General features: G+C 36.4%; 1 protein-coding gene across 1 annotated transcript in view; it reads left to right on the top strand.

The window, feature by feature from the left end:
* KIAA0408 (KIAA0408 ortholog) overlaps positions 1-12,842 on the top strand; it is a 30,247-nt gene that overhangs the window by 8,722 nt on the left and 8,683 nt on the right. Inside the window, exon 2 of the mRNA XM_032274836.1 lies at positions 10,050-10,304. Within this exon, the coding sequence (XP_032130727.1) occupies positions 10,170-10,304 (135 nt within the window). The 5' untranslated portion in view covers positions 10,050-10,169. The remainder of the gene's footprint in view (positions 1-10,049; positions 10,305-12,842) is intronic.

Raw genomic sequence — 12,842 nt, forward strand, 5'->3', positions numbered from 1 at the left:
ACCAGGCCTGTTGAAAACAAGGATTTCTTATTCTTCTTTGAGTCCTCTTGGTCCAACCGGCACAGAGCTGGTATTCATAAATACTTGTTAAATGGAATGTTAATTGAAGTACCCAAGACCTTAGGAATTAAAGATAATTTAAGACTCAAGAGTTTTGTTTTGCTAGGCCGGGTGCGGTGGCTCACACCTGTAATCCCAGCACTTTGGGAGGCTGAGGCGGGCAGATCACAAGGTCAAGATCTTGCTACCATCCTGGCCAACATGGCGAAACCCTGTCTTTACGAAAAAATACAAAAATTAGCTGGCTGTGGTGGCGCATGCCTGTAGTCCCAGCTACTCGGGAGGCTGAGACAAGAGAATTTCTTGAACCTGGGAGGCGGAGTTTGCAGTGAGTTGAGATCGCACCACTGCACTCCAGCCTGGCGCCTGGTGACAGAGCGAGACTCTGTCTTAAAAAAAAAAATTTTGCTAAACAACTGAGATCACATGATCTTAAAGTACTTTGAAAATTGCAAGGGGCAGACATTATTTAAGAAGGAAAGATCACTTAAAATATGTCCCTTATGTAGCCTTTTAACTTTAACACACAAAATATGTAGCCTTTGAACTTTGACACACACAGCCTAAACTTTGAGTTTAGGCTGGGGGCAGTGTGCTTCATGCCTATAATCTCAGCACTTTAGGAGGCCAGGGAGGGAGGGTCATTTGAGCTCAGGAGTTTAAGACCAGCCTGGGCAACACAGCAAGAACTTATCTGAAAAAAAAAAAAAATTAGCTAGGCATGGGGGCAGGTGTCTGTGGTCCCAGCTATTCAGGAGCCTGAGGCTGGAAAATTGCTTGAGCCCCAGAGGTTGAGGTTGTAGTCAGCCATGATCACATCACTGCACTCCAGCCTGGTTAATAGAACAAGACCATCTCAAAACAAAACTAAACTAAAACAAAAAAAGACAAGTTCAATTTTTTTAAAACTTGTTCTCTTTTCAATCCTTTCTATCTTCTTTCCAGTGAAAATAGAAACACGTTTCCCTTTTTATTGTTAAATATGTTTAAAGGGTAAAAGAATACACAATGGGAAAACAATACAAGCAAGAAGTCAGAAGCTCTCCAGTCTCCTAACAACCAGGTTGTCATAGCAGAAAGAGAACAAACGAGTAACTGCTTTGTAGCACTGCAGGATCATTCTGCAAACAGAAAACTAAAGATTAAATAAGTGCTGACATGCTTAAGGCCTTTACCTTCAGATTTTTTTAACTGCTAAGGTAAAATCTGTTTGCTTTTTTATTTTGGCCCAGTGTTTATATTAGCTAAGCACATAAGCCTCTTTAGATAATTATCAAAATAAATACTCATTTATATGATTCTTATGTCATACTTGGAAGACAGAGTATCCTCTCTCTCATTTGGACATAGAAGAAAACTGAATTTAAAATTTGCCAAAGACAGAAATCAACTTCTCAGTCTCTTCTCATATCCAGCATTCTTATTCCCTTCACTTTTTGGAATTTTAAACTTCAAGCCGCTCCACCAGGAATGAGAAGACCTGGATTCTATTCTTGGCACGGCCAGTAAGTGGCTTTGTGACCTTGAGCAGATGATGTACCATCAGGGCCTCTTCCCTCAACTGTAAGATGAGAAGTTTAGCTAGATGATTGCAGAAGTTCTTTCTGGCTCCAAAATTCCCTAAGTCTGGAAACACCTGCTAGTGACATTTATGCCCGCAGTATTTCTCTTCTGCCCTTTTCAAAATGTTTTTTATTGTGGCTTAATATTATTATTAATGTAGATTTTCTTTTCCAGTTCTCTTCAGAATTTTCTTTTTTGTTTTTTGACAGCAGGTGGTGTTTCCATATTTATTTTAATTAAGTGTCATTATGTACATTTCTTTACGTATCTGTTATACATTGAAATAAGATTAGTATCTCATCAGTTATGAGTGATGTAATTCTTTCTAAAACATAGGGCAATCATTTGTGAATTTCACATTTGAAGATTTAAATGTTCAAATGGTTTAAAGATAAACTTTATTACACAACAAATTGCATTTTTTTTTAATAAGGTTTTCAGTCATTCTGACACCTGCTTGAAAATCTCGGACAGTTCAAGATATCTGAATATAATTGTAGGACTGAGTATACCAGCACCAATCTTTTAAATCCACTCATTTTATGTACATAATTGTGGACACCTTTAAAAACTTTCTTAAATGAAAAAAAGTTTTCAAGGGAAAGTCTCAAAACCTGTGCTGAACATTTTTTGCCTTTGCACTCTATCATCTCATTGTCTTACTTTCTATCTTTTGGGTATGATATATGGCATGAAAATTATATATAAATAACATAATATAAATTATATATATATATATAATTCAATAGAAAAGGTTGGCAAATACTAGGATAAGTGGTAAACTTGGAGTAAACTTTTTGTCAGAGACTTTACTAGTTTTTGACTCTGTATACAATTTAAGATCAGCTTTGTCATGAAGAAGATGAAGCACTTGCAGTTCCTGGGACATCCATGAAAAAAGAGATTGAAATGGGTAGTATTGAGTACACTATGAAGTATAGCCCAATGTAACATCTCTTATAACTTAGACACATACTATCTGAATTTTTCATAGCATTTAGAAAATAGTCTTAATTTGATTTACAAGTGATACATGGAAGTTAAAAATTTTGTTGTAGAAAAAAAGGTAAAGGAAACAATGTTTTTTGTTTTGTTTTTCTGAGACAGAGTCTTGCCCTGTCACCCAGGTTGAAGTGCAGTGACATGATCTCCGCTCACTACAATTTACGTCTCCCAGGTTCAAGCAATTCTCCTGCCTCAGCTTCCCAAGTAGCTGGGGTTACAGGCCTGCACCACCACGCCCAACTAATTTTTGTATTTTTAGTAGAGACGGAGTTTCACTATGTTGGCCAGGCTGTTCTCGAACTTCTGACCTCAAGTAATCCTCCTGCTTCAGCCTCCAAAAGTGCTGGGATTACAGGCGTGAGCCACCCCGCCCCGCCAGAAACAATGTTAAGATAATTCTGTATTGATGTTTTTGGGCAACTGCCTCCTCCCACTCTTCTTCTCTCACAGAATCTTCTTCCTAGCCTCATAAGTATAGAGGTAGGCATGAGCTACCCTTTATTGTGTGCTTGGCGCTATATATATTCCTGCATATTCTTATGGCCTCTTGAAGTAAATATAACTATACCTTTAAGGAGGAAACAGGTGCAGATCACACAGATAAGTGGTGGCAGTAGAACTGAAACCTAGATCTCTGTGACAAAATTCCATTGTTTGCAATCAGAGAAACCAGTTTCAAGCCCTTTTCTTCCACTTGGGTCCATTTCTATGAACTTTTGCACGATGCTTTACCACTATGAGCCTTGGGTTTTTCAGTAAGATCAGGTTATCAGTATCTACAGACAGAATTGCTATAAGGGTGAACTCAGATAAAGGTCTGTTTAAAGTACTTAGCACAGAACCTTGTAGAGAGTTGTCCTTCAGTGAATAATCACTATTATTACTATAACTGTCACTGTTGTTATTATTGCTGTTGAGATTATGATGTCAGGCTTTCCAGACAATTGTCTGGAAAGTTCCATTCTATTGTCCTACATGTATTAAAGTCCTACTATGAGCAGGTTACAACTACTCCAGTGTAGCTCCTCATGAAATGTTTATCTGGAAGTAAGTGAAAATAATGTGAGTGAAGCTGTATTGCTTTAAAGACTACCAGGGAAGCTCTTCAGACTTGAAGATAAGACCTTATTATTTAAACTTGTATATTTGCAGAAAGTTAGGCACAAAATTGCTCTAGAGACTTTTTTGACTAAATTAAACCAAATATCATCAGATGCCTGTGTGTACAAAGCCACAATAAACCTGGAAATGTCCCTGGGGAGGCAAGAGCTCCTAGCATTTCAGAACAGTCTGATTTGATCATCATTTAGAGAGCTCTTCCATACCTTTGGGATGTTTTCTTTTCCTATGGCTGCAGCACATTTTAATGGAAAACAAGCCCATAGGTGTCTCATTTGAGGGGTGGGGGTGTTTGTGTGTTTTGCCTTCCCACAGTAAGAAATCACATCCTTCCCTGTGGGCTCTGATTTTCTCTAATGTAAAGATGTTGCTGTTATTGTAGATAAAAGCAACACACTGTCAGAATCACAGAGAGCTAAGAGGTTGGAGTTTACCTAGGTCCCATTTCCATTGTATTTGAAGATAGGAGTTTGATAAGTTTTCACAGATCTTTTGAGAGCACATAATATATATAATTAGGCTACACGTTTTTCTGCCACACCCAGATGCAAACTTCTAAAGAAGTACGCTGCAGAGTACATCCTGCCACCAACTGAGAAGGAGAAAGAGAGAAGTATGGAAGAAGGGAGATAATTCTTGCCTGTTAAAAAAATGAGTTCACTTTCCTAATAAAATAAATCTAAAATTGGCCATTGTCATCGTGTGATGTTAACAACCAGCTCTTTTGGCAAGTTTGAAAATACTGGGCTCCATTATAAAAGCTAAAAATGTCCTGGACCTGGAGTTGTTTACCCAGAGCATGAGCTGCTCTAAAGTTACAGAGCTCTGGTTGGAAGAGGTGGCTTGAAGGCCGCCTCCAAGTAACTGACGTCACAGTAGTCTCAGCTGCTGCTGTGACACTAAGCTGAGCAGCTTTTTGACTTGTAAAAGTGGTGAAGGTTTTGTCAAAGGGACTTGTCAGTACTGCTCTGTGGAATGGTTGGACTTATTTTGCATCCCCTTTTCTTGTAAAGAATAGAGATTCACCGAGTTGAGACTTTTCTCTTTAAGACAGCTAGTCCTCCACTCTACTTCCTTCCATTGCTAGATTGACCAGTGGTCTAGCATCCATAGGATTTCTCCCCAGTGCAAACAGGTATGTTTCTTTCTGGCAAGTTTACAAGCAAGTGACTAATAATGGCAGGATACAGAGGGGCTGCTGTTGAGCTGTTTCAAACTACGCATGCTGTTTAAGTGGAGCGTAATTTCAACATCTGTCTCTGCTGTTGTCTGTGTCTGGGCTTAAAAACAGTGGGCGGGGTGCATAACAGATTGTACTGACTCTTAGGAAAAATGCTGTTCAGCTGCTGCGGGTAGGTTTCCCAACTCTGGACTGACAGTACCATTCGCTGTCTGAGACTCTGTTTTTCCAACACTGCTTCTCAGTTCTTTGAAAAGCACTTTGCTCATCATTGATTTTCACTAAGTATGTTTATTTGAATGTGGTTTTTTAATTAGTATGAAGACTTTTAACATTTGCAAATGAAAGTTCACAATCCTTGAGACTGTTGGTATTTGAAAATTGCAGCGAAAAATAAACTTTAGTTTTATCTAAGGTGGTGGGGGATTCACTGTAGAGTGTTTCTGTAATTTGAGCTGACGTCTATGCCATTTATAATTGGATAATCTATGGTTAGGAGGGAAGCTTACCACTATGTATTTTGTTCATGATAGTTTGTTTTAGACATTTGTTTACTCAAACCAGACGTTTGCTTTTAAAGTTTGCGTTTTTTAAGTAAAATCAGTGTGCTTACAGCTTGGATGTTTTCTAATTTGAGTAAAGAAAACAAGGAAGAAGATAATTAAATGAGACAATAAAGTTGATTCATTTGGAATTGCATGTGGTAGTGTCTCTTTGACCTTGTTGGAGCATGAGGAATGTGTGGAAATAGCAATAAACAGCAATGAAAAAAATTTCCCTTTTACCCTGTAACAAAATCAAATCATGGTGGTCTTTCGAAAGATTCAGTTGCAAGTGAAAAACAGAGAGGAATGAGATCTATTAGTTGAAATAATTCAAGTGATTCATTATAGCCTGGAGAAAGGGATAAATAATTTAGGGGGTAAATGGTACATTACTGTGATACGTTATAGGCCTGGAAATTCCTAATCCCTCAAAGTTAATCAGAAGTAAAGCATCTTCAGGCCAAATGAGTATTCTAGGAATTATGAGAGTAGCAGCACCTATTATGTGTGGCATTTCTATAGGAATATGTATCCTCTTATAAATGAAAAGTCTTTAATTATATGAAAAGTGATATGTTTAGCAAAAGGGAAAAAGGACAGCAAGAAACAAGTACTCTAAACAATAATCTAAAAAGAGAGAAGCAGGCCGGGCGTGGTGGCTCACACCTATAATCCTAGCACTTTGGGAGGCCGAGGTGGGTGGATCACCTGAGGTCAGAAGTTCAAGACCAGCCTGGCCATCATGGTGAAACCCTATCTTTAATAAGGAAAAAAAAAAGAGAGAGAAAAGTAGACATGGAGCAGCCACCCCTAAGGAGCGCTGTCGAGTTTGTTTGGCTATAATCCAGTTTTCAGTGGGCGAGATGGAGGTTGAAAGGGTAGTGACCAAGGTGCCCTAAGAATGGAGCCCCTCTCAGAGAAAGAATTGCTGCCATGTCCAAACTGAGGATAATTTGGGGGATGAAAACAATTTCTTGTGAGACTTGTATGTTACTCTTAAAGTTTGCTTACTGGTAGGGCCGGAAGGCTAGCAGAACTATTTGCCTCTCATCACCATACTTACGCAACCCACTCACAACTCTTTATAATTCTGGCTTTCAGCCCTTGGAAAGGGGAAGTAAGTTAAAAAGGATTATGCAATGCTGGTCTAGAGTTGGGGTGTGTAACTAAGTAATGCCGCTCACTCTGTCCTTTTACATTTGCTCTAATAAATTTTTATTCGGAATGGAATTCTAGAAGGAACAACATAAGCCAGAGAGTCAAAGAGATATGGGGTAGGGGCACAGATAGCAGAAATCCTTCCTTCTCTCCCACATAGATGCCAGTATCTGTGGGAGAAAATGAGTGACAACTAGGAACAAAAAGAACTTTTATTTTTGCCCCGGTAGAGAGCACTTAAATCAAGTTTTGAATCTGCTGAACCACTTCACACCATAACTTCTCATTACGAAACATTATGTCTCTACAAAGTTGCCCCTTTAGTTGATTGTTATGTAATATTTAAGTCAGATTTATAACAAAAGCAGCTTTACATAAGATTTGTTCAACTTTTTACTAACAATAAAACTTCTTTAAATACTTAATTTGACATGTATCCTTAAAATACTTGAAAAAGGCAAAAGGCGATCATGGAGAAGATGAGCGTTCACAGTTACATTTGCTTCTATCTCATTTTAAAATAAAGATCAATATAATCAGGTTTTTTTCTAGATAACAACAGGGAGAGGGATAGATGAAGAAAAGAGAAGAGAAAGGGAAGGAGGGAGGAAAGACAAGAAGAGGGAGGGAGGGAACAAGGGACGGAAGGAAGAAAACAAGAAGCAAGTATGTATTAGGCATTTGCTATGATCCAGAGCAGTGTTTAGGCACTTCTCTTAAGCATCTTCCCTTTTGCTCATTTAATCTCCAAAACAATTCTATGGCCCCTCGCTTTATATTTAGAGGTGGAAGCAATATGTTTGGCTGTATTACATCTAACATTATATTTATGACAAGACTAAGATTCTAATAAGGCTAAATTCTTCCACAAAAAAATTGGCACAGATATTGCTCTATAGAAATGTTCTTGCAAATGCTTGTTTTTGATCCATAACTATTACATTTTTTGGCACTAGCAATTGCTCTGGGCCTGGAAAGGAAAAGCTCCATAGATTGGCTCTTCTCCATATTAAGTGATGAGTTTGGCTCTTTGCAAATAGGTGCAGGATTCAGTCTGCTTCAGGACTGTTACCTGGGTTTAGATATAGTCCTTTTACCAGGAGCAAGACTTATTCAGGGTATTCCTGGATGATCTTCTGATAGGTTAAAAAGTGAAAGGTCTGGCATCTTTCAACAGTCATGTGGAAGCAGTTCAAAAAGAGTTAGGAATAGAAGGAAAAATTGGAGCCTTTTGCTACATAATTGTAGAAAAGACTTTATGGTGATTTCTGAACATTTCCAGTGTTTAAAGACAGTTGGGATAAAACATGGAATATCATAGCTCCTCTTTTCCAGGTAGCTTGAAATTAGTCCTCATCTTTTTTTAGCTTCTTGGTTAAATCTGCAGTTATCTCTTATTATCTCAAACCACACCATTCTTCCTAAGAAGTTCCAGTGGCAAGTACTTTCTAGTCAGCAGGGTAGTTTCACCACACAGTTAATTACATATAGTTTTAAAGCAGTCTGCTAGTTTCAAGACAAATATTATCTGCATTTCCTATGAAAGATTGTTAGATGAACCTAAAAGATTACTAGGTAATCAAGATCAATGGAAATTAGATTAGCTAAAAAAAAAATAAAAATAAACTATGTTCTTTACTATCTTCATTTTGTTTGCTCTTCATTGACATTTATTATGGCCAGTACTTGAGGTTACTGGCTTATAAGAGGGAAAGACAGAAGAAAGGAGTGATAGAGGGGGTGGAAAAATGAGGTTAGAAATTGAGCATGGCTAAGTAGATAAAATGAGACATGATAGCACCTTTAATAGATCTGAAATTATATATTTTTCTTGACTGAATTAATCATAATACTGTTAGTGCCAAAGACATAGGAAAAAATTATCAAACTGTCTTTAGCAAATAAAGTTTAAGAGTAGAGTTACAATATAGATTCCAAAATTATTAGGGTGTTTTTGAAGGTAGAACCCTGCATATATAGCTAATTTTTTTATTCTTATTCTATTCTAATTCATTAACTGTGACTCAAAAAAATATATGTTCAAAACTGTTTACCACTCAGATATGTATGTTCAGAACAGTCTGACAAAAATAAAATTAGTCTTCGATATTTACCTTACATTTAGGATATTAAATATGCCGTTATATTCTGTGAATACAAAATTGGCACTTGCTGCTTGGGTATCTGGGCTTAATTTGGCAATGCCAGAACCCACAAAGCTACTGACTATTAGGATCTTTGTCTGTAATTAGCATAAGCTGCCACCAGTAAGTCATAGCAATTGATAATGGCCTAGTGACTGAAAAGTTAGACATCTTGTAGGCATAATTATCTTACACAGAGATTCAAACATTTCTACCTCCTAAAAAGGCACATGACTAATACAATATTATTTTTAATTGAAGTCAAAACAAAATTTTGTAAAGCCAAAAATAGAAAACTTTCTTAAATTTCTCAAAATACTTTGGATTCAGTATGCCATTTAATTTTTTTTAACAGCTCTATGACTGTTAATGTAAAAATCTAAATCTCAGAAATTTTAGACTTGTACCAGAGTTACATAGCTGGTATTTTAAATTGTCACTTCAAACCTTAAATACGCATACATTGAATGCTAGAAATTTCATTATTTTAGTCACTACTTAATGTAATAGAGGATTCCCTGAAAACTGAGCTACATGTTTTCTTCAGTTCTCTGTATTCAATTTCCTAAGCAGTTTATGTCAGGTGTATAGTCTATTCAACGGAAAAGAGAGTATGGATAAATTTTAACATATATTTCACAGTATAGTTTTGATGCTTCTAGATTTTCCTTTATGAAGTGACATAATGAATTTTTAAATATAATTTAGGTTAGCTTCTGGATGGTACATCAGTCCCAAGTGGACTACCAACTTTGGGGCCTTAATAAGTAACACAGTAATGACATTTGGCACAGGCTTGATCTCTGAATGTAGAATTAAGATTGCAACCCAGCTCTGGCTCAGGAATTTAAGTCATAAGAATATATAATCAGGTTGTATTAGAACCAAAAAAATAATTTTATTGCAGCAGAATCTGCCACAGTGTGTAGATGTGACCATACATTTGAGTTGTGTACTTCTACTCTTAGATATCCATGAAAAAATCTATTTTTAGAATAAGTGGTTAAAGGAATGATTGTCTCACATGTGCATTTAATTATCTTGTCCACTATAATTTTGCTGTCTGGTCTCTGAAAGGGAAAAAAAAACTTTGGACAATACTTATTACTTTATTGACTGTGTTAGTTTCTTCTTCTTAAGTAGACTCTTGTCATCTCTTTTCTTTTGAGTCCAATTTTCCTATAGTTTGTTTATGTCAGTGGCTCGACAAAATGATAAAATATATTTCCAGAAAGCACATAGATTTGGAACTCTCTCTTGTTATGTTTATATTAGGCTTTATTTTAAAGGCAAGTGAGACTGCTTCAAATAAAACAACTTCAAGCTTCCAAGAAACAGTTAAGAGGAGGCAGAGAGGAGCAGAAACACTTCTTCACTGACACTGACACTGTTGCCATGGACCTACATAAGCAGCGGGAGAACACAGAGACTAACTGGCATAAGGAAAAGATGGAATTACTGGACCAGTTTGACAATGAAAGAAAGGAATGGGAAAGTCAATGGAAGATTATGCAGAAGAAAATAGAAGAGGTACAAGTTAATTTGTTGTGGATGTACTCTTATGTTTAAGTGCAGGATGACTGTTTTTGTTGGAAACTTTTTATTTTCCTTAGTCCACCTAAAAGGTACATTTCTCAGTTTTATTAGAACAAAAACAGCATAATCTTACTCAATGGTATTGTAAGGATTATCTTATATCATTGCATGAAAATTAAGCATTTCAAATGTCACTCTAAAATGTTTCAACTTATTATTTTCTGGCCAGAGAGCCTTTTTATCAAAAGTGAGGTATGTATTTTGAGTGAGTTTTCAAATACCAGGGCCAGGAGTAAAATACAAGAAAGATATATTTGGTGGGACATAGATTAGCAAAATTATAATTGGGCATTAGAACATAGATCCTTCCTAAGAAGATTTATGAGTAATGTCTATTAAAGGAAATTACATTTTAGATAACTCATTATAATCAAAAGGAGTATCATATATCAAACAGAAAATGGCAGTGGACATGAGATTTATTCTATCAAGGTATGCACATTTATTGGCATATTTATTGGAAAAGAGGTTATGAAAAATAACATATCATGAGTCTGACACAGTCATTTTGTTCCCATTAACCCTCCCTCAGTCCGTTGACCCTGAAATATTTCCTTCAAGCATTTGCATTGATGTATATTCAAGCTTTTGCACCAACTGGAAATAATTTATGCTTATCTTGCTTTCTTTTAGTAACATCCATAGTATTGACTTTATATGGTTTTGTGTGCATTACCAAAGTTGTTATTTTAAGACTTCTTGGCCATTTTTGCAGGCAAAGTAAGTGCTTTATGTTTTCATAGTGCAGTCATTTTTCTTATTAACAGCCATGTAATTGACTGTGAATAAAATATGAATTGGCATAGTAGGAAGAAAACTGAAGAAAAGTAGCTATCAAGCCCTTCCTCTAAAATAGAGCTGAGAAGGCAGGCATGTAGTGTATGATGAGGGATTAAAGGAGAATATACTTCTAGTCCCTCTATAGTTTGGAAAATGTGTCCTGCTTGCTCCTTTAACTCCTCTACCCATACTCAGATTGTATCAACAAAGAGCTGTCCCGATCAAACCAGAATCCAAAACTCCAGTTCAACAGAAACTGATCTGTAGTCATAGGTCATTGGCTCCCACATGTTTGGGAAGTTTAGTTCATAACAGTCTCAGACAATTCTAGCATCCAAGCAAAATAACTAAGGGATGCAGGATTCGTCTAGCCAATTTTTAAAGCCGTATAGTTAAAAGAAGCTGCTGTCTGATTAAATTGATTACTGTCCAATAATTAATTATTCTGACAATTCTATAGCGTTCATCTAAGGTAAATATTAGCCTTATCAATTAGCAGGCACAAAATATGCTTTAGACGTCAAATTATACCTCATAGAGATAACATCCCTTTCCGGGGAGATAGAAGGGCTGTTACATCTTTTTCATCTTGGAGAGTAGCTGTAGTGCTGTTTATGTTTTACTTCCTCTACTATACAGCTCCAGAGCTGGGAATTTGTTTAGATAATGTACTTACTCCTAATGCCTGTAGATGATGCTTTTCAATAAAGACTTGGATACCAGCACTGTGCTGCCCTTACTAATATATATGCCAAACATTTATAAAACATACCTTTTTATAGGCTTCAAAGCTAGGGGTAAAAAGAAACAAGAGAAACATTTCTTCACATGTCACAGAGAATCCATATAATTTTTTAAACTAAAATTAAGAAATCAACACTTGGAAAAATAACCTCATGCCATGAGCATAACTGTTTTTGTTTAACATTTATCACAAAGTTCTCTGTGTTAAATCAGATGTAAATTATTAAGCCATGTACTGGAGAATTGTAAATTCCCAGGAATGCACATATATCTTCAGTGATTTTAAGTGATAATGTCTAATGAGAGGACACAGTATTGGCTATTAAGATGCTCATAGTTCTGTGTTCAGCCACTGTCCACAATCATTGCATTTGCTGTGACAAAACCAACTTGTTCATACTTGGATTATTTGAAACTTGGAATAATCCAGATAGAAACTCTGGATAGAATTTATAGACATCTGGAATTTTTTTTCACACTGTAGTCTCCTGCCTGTATCCTTTGATAGAATAATCAGATAACCATTGACAAGGGCTGAGTACCAAGTAATTTAGATTCCCTAGAACAAAATCGTTTTCCATCAATAACACTGTTATTTGTTTATTCATACGTCACCTAAGTCACCAAGAAAATTTAAGATGGCATAAAATTAGGTATAATGTAAAATATGCAAAAACAAAAATGGAAAGATGAGCTGAAGACAGGAGGAAGGATCGTATGTGAAATGTACCAGTGATTCTTTCTAGTAACTAACAAAAATTATCAGGTGCATTATCTAGTAATTAACAAAAATTTCCCAGGAATACCATGTTTTCCTCCTGGTTTTGCAACTAAAGCAATTTTTTTTTTTTTTTTTTTTTTTAGAGGGAGTTTTTTTTTTTTTTTCACCCGGGGGTGGGGGGGTGGGGGCTCTGTTCTCCTCCACATCCGCCTCCTGGCTGACCGGGG

Source organism: Sapajus apella, unplaced genomic scaffold (genome assembly GCF_009761245.1).
Source record: "Sapajus apella isolate SASKATOON/1434 unplaced genomic scaffold, GSC_monkey_1.0 scaffold6, whole genome shotgun sequence".
Lineage (NCBI taxonomy): Eukaryota > Metazoa > Chordata > Mammalia > Primates > Cebidae > Sapajus > Sapajus apella.